Source organism: Nomascus leucogenys, chromosome 1a, assembly GCF_006542625.1.
Source record: "Nomascus leucogenys isolate Asia chromosome 1a, Asia_NLE_v1, whole genome shotgun sequence".
In the NCBI taxonomy this organism is placed as follows: Eukaryota; Metazoa; Chordata; class Mammalia; order Primates; family Hylobatidae; genus Nomascus; species Nomascus leucogenys.
The window spans coordinates 37,067,833-37,079,974 of record NC_044381.1 but is presented as its reverse complement, the minus strand read 5'-3'; the positions used below and the strand labels follow the sequence as shown (position 1 = coordinate 37,079,974).

Genomic DNA, 12,142 nt, shown 5'->3' with positions numbered 1-12,142 from the left:
TATCGCTGCTTCTTGTTATGCCCTCTCGTTGTCTGGATTGCGCCACGTTTCCTTTGTTGTGGGATATGTTGGACCAAACGTTTGCTGTGTTGTTTGGTGTGTGTTTTGTGCAATCTCCATTATCCCTTATCTGAAAGGGAGTCTCACTCTGTCATCCAGGCTGGAGTGCAGTGGTGTGATCTTGGCTCACTGCAACCTGCAACTTCCACCTCCCGGGTTCAAGCGATTCTCCTGCCTCAGCCTCCCAAGTAGCTGGGACTACAGGCATCCACCCCCACACCCAGCTAATTTTTGTATTTTTAGTAGAGATGGGATTTCACCATATTGGCCAGGCTGGTCTCAAACTCCTGACCTTGTGATCCGCCTGCCTCGGCCTCCCAAAGTGCTGGAATTACAGGTGTGAGCCACCGTGCCCAGCCCCCTTATCTTCTTTTTCAAGAGATAAGTATTTCACTGAATACACCTTGTCCTCCCTGTTGATATAAGCAAGTCCGAGGCTGGAACCAAAGATAGCAGCAGAGAAAAAAGAAGGACAAAAACGAATTCCTATTGCTTTTCTTCTTCTAGGTTACTTCATTTGCATTCTCTTCTTTTGACTGATTCAGGTATGTGGGCAAAGACTATTCTGCTGCTCAGGAATTAATGGAAGATAAGATGAAGGAATATTACAGTAAGAATCCTAAGGTCACACCAGTCCAGGCCGTGAATGTTGGGCAGTTGCTGGCCGTAAATGCTGAGGAGGACGCCTGGTTACGGGCACAGGTCATCTCAACAGAAGAGAACAAAATAAAGGCAAGCACTGTTTACTTTGTCATAGCATTATGGATACAAATACCTTATTATTTTCCAAATGTAAATATTTTTTACATTTTTCAAATTTAAATGTCGTATCCTATAACTAAAGGTAGTTTTCAATGGAAGTTGAAAAGATAATATCTGTAAAAGGTTATCCCTGTCAGCTTTTAAATTCGTGGTAGTTATATTATCTCAAGAGTTTTCGTTAAAAAAATAAATTCCCCATGGGAGTATTCATAACACATTATCCAATCAGGGAAAGACACTTCCTATTCCCAGGGGATGTATAATGAATACTGACCAGAACTCTGTGGGCTTCTTATCAAGGCCAGTACTTCGGAGTGAGGGAAGCCATACAGACCAAAGGAGACAATTATTCTTCCCCCTCTTCTGTAGCCAAGACACAGGTCCTTCTCCACAGCTGCTCCCAGCGTAGCCCTCTCCACCCTCTTGAAAAGGCCAGTGGGCCCGTTTGCCACTCGCTTCCATCAGCAGACTCTTCTGGGCTTGGCTACATTCGTGGATATCAGCCTCCGCCCTTTGCCTTTTCATACCGTCAATGCAGAGACCAAGAAGCACAGTTTCCCTGAGAGCAGTAGTGTCTCAGGGCCTTGGAACACCCAAATAACATGCAGAGAAATTAGGTATTAGCTCCGTGTGCTGTGTGGTCAGTTGTACTAGTGTATTTTTAATGTGTTACTTCTTTCTATCTTGGTGGAAGCTGTGTGTCTATTTGGAATTTATCCTTTGAATAATGGGCCTGCTACTTGATAGAGAATTTGGAGGGAGAGAAAGTCTTTTCTTTCTCGATTGTTAAGATGTCTCCCTTCCCTAAAGGGCAATGCGCTTTAAGACTTGGGTTCATTTCTGTCCTTCATGATGGGAAGGACACTGTGCAGAAGGGTGACCCTAGTTCCCCACTTCTATAGTCCCTTATATTTATACAGAGCGCTCTTGGACTGTGAGGGGAATGTATCTAAGATCTTTTGGTTTTCTCTAGATTTTGCAAGCAGGGAAATATGTTTCTATTTCTGCAGCCTCTGTTCCATAATACAAAACCTTATTCCATGTGCCACTATCAGCCGCCAGCTGGTAATCCTATATGTGTCATTGAGTGCAGATGACCAGTCCCTGAATGCAGGCTTAAGTCCATCAGTTACTGACCACTGAACCCCTGCTACAAGTGGGAGTTAGGAGGTCAGAAAGGGATACTGCTGTTTCTTAGCAGGTTGCTCAATAGGAGAGGCCCTGACCCTCTCCAGAAGTAAGCTCACCCAACCACCCAGCCACCCTTTCCCATTTGCAGAGGCATTTAGGAAATTCCCTAGCTGAATCTACAGAGGCACAAATTTTAAGTAATTTGACTGACTTTAAAAATCTGAAAGTTGGAAAATAGTTTGCCAGTTTCTTACGAACACTTACCATATGACCTCTAAGGCCCACAAGGTTTCTTGTACATACATGTGTGTTGCAGCATTATTAGTAATAGCCCCAAACTGGACACAGCCCAAATGTTCACCAACAGGTGAATCATAAAAACAAATTATAGTTTATTCATGTAGTGGAATACTGTTAACAATACAAAGGAATTAACTACTGATATAAATAGTTTCATGGACAAACCTCACAGATTTTGTGCTGAGCAAAAGAAGCCAGGCACAAGAGAGTAATGTTGTATGATTTCATGTAAATGATGTCTAAGAGCAGGTAAAATTCATCTGCAGTGATAGAAATCAGATCAGTGGTTGCCTGGGACAGGAGGTGGAGGGGGGCTAATTGCACAGGGCAAGAGGAGACTTTTTGGGGTGGTGTAAATGGCCTATATGTTGATTATGGTGATGATTATATGGATGTATACATTGATCAAAGCCCATCAAACTGTATTGTAAACAGGTATCTTTTATTCAGTGTAAATTATACTTGGATAAAGTTTGAAACCTGGAAGAAGCTAAGGACCACGATGATCACTGGACCAAAGGAGAACACAGGGCTTGGGCACTAGTCCTGAGTCTGCCTGTATTTGGGTGTGTGCCTTTGGTCAAGTCCCTCCATTCCTCTGGGTCTCTAGTTGATAGGAGATAACTATCCCTAAATGTTCCTAGATAAACTATTTCCTGGCCATTTCACTCCCCCGGCCCTTAGGAAGTTCAACAAAAGCTAAGCTATTTTAAGGCACAGAGATTTCTTATGAAGAGAAGAATCATACGTAAATCTTAGTGACACATTAACAGTGTAACAATATTTACAATAAATAATGCAGATATTCCAAAAGGATATCTCCCAGTCTGAAGTCTATAGGGCAGTCACTTTCTTTCCTCCCTCCCTCCTTCTACTTTGGGAATTCAAGCTCTCGTGTCAGATAGAACTGAGTCTCAGCTCTGCCATTTCTAGCTGTGTGGCCTTAGGAAAGTTATTTAACTTCCCTGATTGCTTATCTGTAAATTCAGACACTCTGATCATGTTGTATCTGCCTGATACACTTTTTCACTTTTTCCTGGAGCCAAGAACAAAACATACAAGTCCTTGTTCTCATGAAGCTTACATTCTAGTGAGAAAAGAGAGATGACAAGCATACAATAAACACACAAAACAATTTTAGTACAATGAAGGAAATAACCAATAAAGGAAATAACTATGATAGAAAATAACTCTGAAGCAAGAGATAGGCAGAGTGATGTGATCTCATTTAGATGCTTCAGAAATCATTCTGGTACTGTTGTGGGGGAATGGAGTGTATTATAATAGGGCACAGAAGGAAAGTAATACTGGTTAGGTGGCTGTTGTAATAGCCAGCTACCTTGTAACCTGGATTAGTAAAGATGGAGGTAGGATATATTTGGAGGTAGAACTGACAGGACACTGACCTGTTAGAAGTGGATGGTAAGCAAAAGAGAAGATTGAAGATAAGCTACTGGATTTGGGGCTTGAGCAGTTGACTAGATATTGGTGCTATTTGTTGAAATTGGGAAGTCAGAGAGGAAAACCATTGTGGAGAACAATTGAGAATTTCATAGGACCTGCTAGGTTTGAGAATAGCTATCAAATGTCACATGGATGAATTTGGAGCTCAGGGAGCAGTTAGGACTGGAGATGTGTCAGGTTGGGAGGCATCAGCATATAGGTGCTATTGAAATCACAGGACAAGATGAGATCCCCTAGAGAGAGAATACACGTAGAGAGGAGGAGGGGCCTGGGACCAGGTCCTGAAACCCTTCAGTATTTACATGGAGGCATTAGGGGAGCAGAGAAGCCTGTAAAGATGGCCCAAGAAGAAAAACCAAGAGAGTGGTGTCACAGAAGCCAGAAAAAGAAAGCGTCTCATGAAGAAGGGAGTGACCAGCCTCGTCATTGCTGCTGAGAATTATGGGCTGGATGTGAAGCATAAAAAAGGTAGCTCGGTATCTTGTGCAGTAGCAAGCTCTTGGGACAGTGGTGACTGTAGCAATCCGGGCCTGAACTTGTTCCCCACATCCCCACGAAGCTGACAGAGACGGTTTCTCCCTTTATTTGGAGAAACCCCAGCTACTTAGCACCAGTCTTGCTTCGCTTGAATTGAACTTTGTCTGGTGGTAAGTACTGATTCCTTCCTTGCTTTCCCTGTCAGATCCTTGGTGAGTAGGAGAAACAGGAGATGCAGTCACCCGCTGAGGCTGGTGCCAGTTTGGCCTGACCCAGGCCCACATCCCAGGGGAGTCTGCTGGGTGATAGGTAGTGCTGGGAGACCTTTGGCCACTTGATGGTGCCAGAGAACCAGGAATGGACTGGGGCCTTATGCCAGGATTATGTGACTACTGGCCCTGATCCTAGGACGTTAGAGAGAGAGAGAGACTACTGAACCCTCACAGAGCAAAGGACACAGAGCAGAGCGTGGTGAGAGTCACACTGGACAATGCATGGACAAGCGTTTTATACACTGCAGTTGCCATACAAACATGTATGATTAAAAATAAGAAAAGAAGCTACAAACAGTTCAGAAACACTTTCTTTTGAGGCTTTGGAGCAGTTATTCTTTAATCTGTTCTTGTGCTAAGAATACATTCTGAATTTCCCAGGAGTCATGATTTCACATGCTATGTCCTATTGTCAGACCACGTTACCTCCATTTTGGGCCTGGGAAGAACAGAATCTAAGTTGTAGGTGGTGATAGCTGTTAAAGGAACTGAGAGCTGCCTGACTCCTGAGGCCTATGAGAAGCAAAAGCAGGTGCTAATTTAGGATTGGAGAAATAGATTTGTGCACTTAAATGGCCAGCTGCCTGACGTGCAGCCCTACTAGCGATCTAGGCCTAAGTCTGTGTTGAGTCAGATGTGGATTCTAAGAGATGATCTTTCTGATACAAGGTAGACAGGCCGCACAGGCCCACTTATCACATGGCCAAGGAAAGGAGTGGTGTCTTCTGCTTTTTTTCCCTTAGATTCTCTGCTGGGGAGGGTTTTTGTTTCGTGTGTTTAGTACCATAATCTAGGTACTAAGAAGCTGGCCTGTGGACTTTATTTTCAGGGAGGCAGTGAAAGGAACCTACCTCATGTTACTTGGTATTAAGGCCAAGACTTTGCCCTGGTTTTTGTTATTGTTGTGTTTGCTTTGTGTCTTTTAATAACCATCATCTCCTTTAATTAGAGATGCATATTAGGTTTTCAACATTTTCCCTTAGATTCTTAGTTATTCTAAACCATAGCTTAATGTTTCTAGATTTTTATTTTTCTCAAAAAAAGGCTTTGTGTTTATATCATCCTTTTAAACTGAAGATTCTATAAATATTCTTAAAAATAATATCCAGGCTCTTAACAATCTGTGCTAATGGTGAGGAAAAGTTGTGCAGGTTTCTGCAAACACAGACCTCTGTTCAGCAGACTTAGGGCCTTTTGCTGAGCTGAAAGAAGGCCTAACCCAGCTTCACACCTTTGAAAAAAATAGGTACACCTGTTTTTCAGTTTAGAATTCCATGTTGTTCAGCAGTGATACCATTGTTGTCATTGATGAAGCATCTCGGTCCCTGGAAGCACAGTAGCTGAGAATAGCCATCACAAATGCTGCTTTGGGGATTTAGAATCTGATAAATACCACAAGGATGATGCCTGCCATAGAAACAAATACTGCTGTCCAGGGAATGAGTGGAAATGTGTAACTCAAAAAAGAATAAGCTGATGCAGGCATTATGATATTAATGAAAGTACCAAAGGGGAGGGGAGCAGAGTTGGCAGAACCAGGTAGATAGGCTGCTGAGAGACTGGCAACAGCAAGGTGGCAGGGCTGAGCAGTCCTGTTCTTCCCATTGAAGGAGTAGGGTGAGGTAGAAGACTGGGGCCTGGAACCAGGACCCCTGGTTTCCTTGGTCTCAGCTCCAGCCTTTCTCTTCTGTGGTCAGTCAGGGACACCTCCCCAGCTTTTTCCAGGTGCCACTGTGCCACTCAGCTTGCTGATTATGGAATAAGATTGAGCCAATTAAGTGTATCAAATGAGTTTTTTAAAGAGAGGATAAAGAACTAAACATTCTGTTTTTTTAATCATTAGGTATGCTATGTTGACTATGGTTTTAGTGAAAATGTTGAAAAAAGCAAAGCATACAAATTAAACCCGAAGTTTTGTTCACTCTCATTTCAAGCTACAAAATGTAAGCTTGCAGGTAAGAGGAACTTTTTAAAAAGCTCTCTGCATTTCAATAGGTTATTACCACTGTACATTTGGATGGTTGAATCCTAAAATGAACTAAGTATCTCATGTTATAATGTGTTACTTCTTGAAAGGTTTAAATTCATGTCTAATGTGTTCTTTATAAGATACCATTATAAAAATGTTATGTTTTTATATTTTATGTTATATATAAAAACGTATTATAATTTCTTATAAAAATGTCAATTAGCCATCTTAAAGGGATTTTTCTTGTTCTGACTGCCCTAGTAACAATTGATAGAGGCCCTGTTTCATGACATTTGATCAGTTTCAGTATGTTGTTCAGCATGTTGTGAGGTGACTCTCAGCCCCTTTCCCACTGAGATGGACTGTGGTGATGCTATGAGGGTGTGACTGACACACCCTCACGCACCCAAGCATGAGTTTGATCACAGGTCACATGCAGTTTCTGGCATAGTAGATGTATCATTGTTCTTTTCCTTCCTCCTAAAGGAAACAGAGGAATCCACCTATATGAGAGTGCCATGTAGGGATAAACTTAAAGGACAGATGACACATTGGTCATGTTCCTGATAAGGAAAGGCATTGAAATATGCACCATGCTGGGGGGACTTGAGCCAAATGCAGAAAATGATCATAATTATTTCATGAAAATTAGTACTCTGAAGAAATGCCTCCTTCCCAGTGGGATGAATTCTTATGTCACAGGAGCTAGGTTTGACTCTTATCTGTGAGATAAACCTGAAGAAATTTTAAAAACTTGTTAACAACTTTTAGAAGTTGATGTTGGAAAGAATGTATCAAGAGCATAGGACAGGATTTAGGGTGTTGAAATTAAATGTTTGAGAAAAGTTCAAAGTTATATGTCTGGAGAACAGAACAAGAAGAAAAAACTCAGGAGGATTCTGAATTTTAGCTTGTGTATTTAAAGTAGAAAAATATGGAAATAGGCATTATAGTACCATTGGGGGAAATATGAGCTAGTTTTAATGCATTTAATACATTGACTTAGGATTGTCATATATATTATGTGGAACTATAATTTTCTAAGAATTTAAGGAGTAGTTGGACTACAACAAAATTCATCTAATACCTGTGTTATGTTAAACACTACTTAATCTCTCTTTGATAAATCAGAAGGTTCTTTGGTATCCTAAGGGTCAATAAAAAAGAAACAATAGTGGTTGTCTCAATTTCCAATAAAGGTGTGTTCATTTCATAAGAAAAATAATTGTATATATGTAGGAAGTGCATTACAAACATATGACTAGAAGACATAATTGATGGCTTCTCATATGTGTTAGTTTTTTGGTTTTAAATATGTGTTCATGTATAAAGTGAAGACTGTTTCTCCCAAGGTAGAAATTCTGATTGATTATCCATTTTTCTGCTTAAGATTGCCTGCCTTAGTGTATCATTCAAAAGGGCATTTACATTATATTTTCTTAAAACCTAAGAGGTAAGATAAAGATTATAAAACAAAGCTTTCATATAAAATTTAATAATTTTGCAGTAGGCTTATAATTTTAGTAATGGTCAAAACAGACACAATCCATCTATTCATCTTGAAATGATTTTTCTAATTAAGTAGAAATTAAAAGATTCAATATTTTTCAGGCTTGGAAGTCGTAAGTGATGACCCTGATCTAGTGAAGGTGGTTGAATCTTTGACTTGTGGAAAGATCTTTGCAGTGGAAATACTTGACAAAGCTGACATTCCACTTGTTGTTCTGTATGATACCTCAGGAGAAGATGATATCAATATCAATGCCACCTGCTTGAAGGCTATATGTGACAAGTCACTAGAGGTTCACCTGCAGGTACCACTGTGATCACTGTTGTTGCTTGTTACACATTTTGTATGAGAGAAAAATCACCAGAATATTATACATTTTAGGCTAACAATTGATAGAGACAGATTACATTTACATTGAGGGGAAAAAAGCAGGGAGTGGGGCTAGAAGGGAAAAAAGTACCAAAATGTTCAGAGTAATTGTTTCTTAGGAACTGGAATTTTTGTTTTCCATTTCCTGCAATGAGCACCTATTGATTTTATATGAGATTATTTTGTAAAGATAATAAGGAAAAATAATACGAAAGAAGGGAAAATTGGGTCCACGAAGATGTTGATTATTAGCTTTAATTTTTTTTAATGTGAAGAACATAAATGCCCCAAAAGAAGGAAGCCTTTAAATAAATTATAGAATATCTACCCAGGAGAATAGGATGAGATGTTAAAAATGGTCATTTTAAAGATTTCATAGAAACAATGGGAAAACTTCTGTTTTAATAAGTAGAACCACTGTGAATGTCTTTATTATGGTTTGACTAAAAATGGGTAAAATTGAATATTTATTTTGATTATGGTTTTTTAAAATTACTCAAATTCATGTGGCCGCTGGACACAGATTAGAAAGTAGGCTGATGATGGATTTGATTTTGTGAGAGTTTATTTTCACTTCTGTTAATGTTGCAAAACATGGTTTATGTAATTCTTTTTCTAAATAAATGGGGAGAAAATAAACCAACATTAAAGACAGTCTTGGCCTTTCAGACAATGGAGTATGGGAATGTATGCACAATGTCTATTTTGTGCTTGGCATAAATGATATTAGACATTTCTTTTAAAAAGAAAAGAATCCAAATTAGTTTTGTACATTTAAGCTATATATTGCATTTCATCTTACATATACTCTAACTTAAAGATTTTAAAATGCAAAGACTGGTTATGGGATGTTCAGGTAGATACCCTTTAGGTAGGTAAGAGCTGCATTCTGCTCTCAAGCATTCACGAGGTATACTTTGTCTGTTATAGGTTGACGCCATGTACACAAATGTCAAAGTAACTAATATTTGCTCTGATGGGACACTCTACTGCCAGGTGCCTTGTAAGGGTCTGAACAAGCTCAGTGACCTTCTACATAAGATAGAGGACTACTTCCATTGCAAGGTATAGCAGAACCTCTTCTACCTCTAAAATTAGCCCTAAAATTACAAACACGAGTAATTTACTAAATTGCATAAGTATGAACAATTTTTTTTGTATGAACAATTTTTTAGTATTCTGAAATGGAATCCCTGGAATAGTAGGTAAAGAGCTCCAGACTTCAGAGCTTTAAAAGAAAAACACAACACTAGTTCCTGCAATGTAAAACGAAGATAGCAATAGTGTGTACCCTATAGGATTGTCCTGAGGACACTGTGTCTGGCATGTAGTCAGTGCTCAGCAATCGGTAGATGTGTTATTTATAACATGCAGTTGGTGATGCCACAGTGCAGCTGCCTGTGACTGTCTGCTAGAGCCAGCTGACTCTTCTGCCTCAGGCAAGGAGAAACCTTGGAATTCAGGAGTATAATAAAACTTTCCTCCTTAATTCTGCCTTCATCTTCCTTCTCAGCTATCACTCTTTGAGCTCTTTGTGGACCCTGAGAACCTGCCACCTGATAAATGTGGTTCTGCAGTTCAAATTGTATTAATAAGCTTATCCTTTAATTCTACTATTTTTTTCTGAATCAAGCTCTGTAGAGGTTTTATTGTGCTTTAAGTTTCTAAAATGGTTTCCTTACCTCCATTAGGACATTATGGTCATATTTCAGAATATGCTGTGGTTTCCAAATCACTAAACCCTACTGCCACTTCTGCCCTTACCCCCTCATCCCTGGAAGTGAACTCTTCCCTCTCACCCACAAAGCACATCAGCCACCTCAGGGCATTCATATTCAGGTTTATATTTTAGCTATTTGGGTACTTATTTGCCTTTCTAGAGCATATGCTTCTTGAAGGCATAGACTGTGCCTTACCAATTTTCTGCATCCCTTACAGTATCTAATCTAGTGTCTTATGTAGAATAGGTATGCCAAAATATGCGCTGAATCAGGTTAAACCCGCATTCAAAGTACAGTCTGGAATTGAGACATTCCTATAGCTTTATCTTGTTCTGTGTTACAGAGGTTTAATTTTAAGTCTATCTTTGAAAAATCTGAAACCCCCAGCTTGGCTGACTCCAGTGACTCATTTGTATGGATGTTGTCCTTATAACCTTTGGTGGTGAAAAGGACTCGATATTTCCTACTGCGCTCGTAACCTAAGTGAGACATTGCCTTTGGGGAGAGTAGAAACACACACCCTGAACAGAAAGAGACCATGGACAGGTACCCCCAACTTCAAAAGAGGAAGATGAGGAGACTTCATCTTTCCAGCTGTGATTTGTTGGTATTTAACTGGCACTGACATACATATTTGTGTTGATAACATTTCTTTGTTTTGGAATTAAAATGTTATCTTTGCATCTAAATGTGAAGAGATGAAAAGAATAGGCCTACAGACAGCTCTCGCAACCTCCTCACTTTTCATCCATGCTGCTCTCCTTTTTATCAGATTCAACACCTCTCTTCATGTGTAACTGATGGAGCCAGTGCCTAAGTGAATCATAATGATCTTATGCTAATGTTTTTAGACATGTTAACAATGCTGATATATGAGCCATGTGCATGTAGGGAGAGTAAACTACTGATGTCAACAAATGTATGAGTAACAAGACAAAAGTTTTATAACCCTGTGTGTTTGCTGCATCCATTGCTGGAAGTCTGACTACATGTCGGTTAAGTCTGCCAGTGCCACAGCGATCTGTTTTTGTAATGGTGTAGCAATATGCTCTTTGCTAAGAGTAATAAGAGTATCATGCATTTCTGTTTTGTAGCACATGACCTCCGAGTGCTTTGTTTCATTACCCTTCTGTGGGAAAATCTGCCTCTTCCATTGCAAAGGAAAATGGTTACGAGTAGAGGTAAAAATCAGTCACTTGGCTTTTTAATCTTAACTTACTGCGAAATATTTCAAATATACACATAGGTTTTTTAAAAAATTGAATAAATACTCACAGACTCATCACCAGTTTATGAAATAAAACATGACCAGTATGGTTGAAGTTTCCTGGTTGAAGTTATGGTCGAAGAAAGTTTACATCCCCTTTCTTCTGCCTCCACCCCAGTTTCATTTGTTTTTTCTCATTCTTACTTGTTTATATTCTTACTGTATTTGTACTTGTAGATACACACTTTTACTGTATATTTTTAATATTTAAATAGTGGAAATATATTAGTGAATATGTGAATATAAAGGTAAATGAATAAGTGTAACTAAATGAATAAATATTTTCAAACTTTATATAAGTAGTAAGAGGTATTGGTCATGCTTTTTCATTCATTATGTTTGTGAGATTCATTCATGTTGATGTGTGCAGCTGTAGTTCATCTATTTTTACTGCTGTATGATTCAGTGCTATTAATATGCCAGTGTTATCACTCCATCTTCCTGATGATGGATATTTAGATTGTTCCTAATTTTTTGAAACTTCCTGTCTGTGTCTTCCAGGGTACATGCATAGGAATGGAGTTTCTAGGTATTGGGAATGCATATCTTCAATTTTACTATATCTTGCTTAATTGCTTTCCAAAGTTGCCCTTCCATTGAGAGTATATCCCTTTAAGACCTGTGGCTTCATAGGGCAGTATCGGATCCTCCCTGCCTCCGGCCTGGATCTAAGGCCATGTCTCCTGCCCAGGACAATTTTGGCTTTAATGTTCACATACTCTTCTATTTCTAGTCACTAATAATTGTCTTATTTTCTTGCAAGCTCAGTTATGAACTTGAAAGGAGTTTTGTTATGGTTTATCTTGCATTTCTATATGTTTTTAAAAAGGCAGGTTTTGG

At 39.3% G+C, this 12,142-nt stretch overlaps 1 protein-coding gene across 3 annotated transcripts in view; it reads left to right on the top strand.

Annotated features, from left to right (window-relative positions):
* Positions 1–12,142, top strand: part of TDRD7 (tudor domain containing 7) — an 86,705-nt gene that overhangs the window by 53,615 nt on the left and 20,948 nt on the right. For all 3 annotated transcript variants that reach the window (XM_030797065.1, XM_003260537.4, XM_030797153.1), the window contains 5 exons: positions 606–792; positions 6,310–6,421; positions 8,047–8,249; positions 9,245–9,379; positions 11,130–11,216. In XM_030797065.1, the coding sequence (XP_030652925.1) occupies positions 606–792; positions 6,310–6,421; positions 8,047–8,249; positions 9,245–9,379; positions 11,130–11,216 (724 nt within the window). The remainder of the gene's footprint in view (positions 1–605; positions 793–6,309; positions 6,422–8,046; positions 8,250–9,244; positions 9,380–11,129; positions 11,217–12,142) is intronic.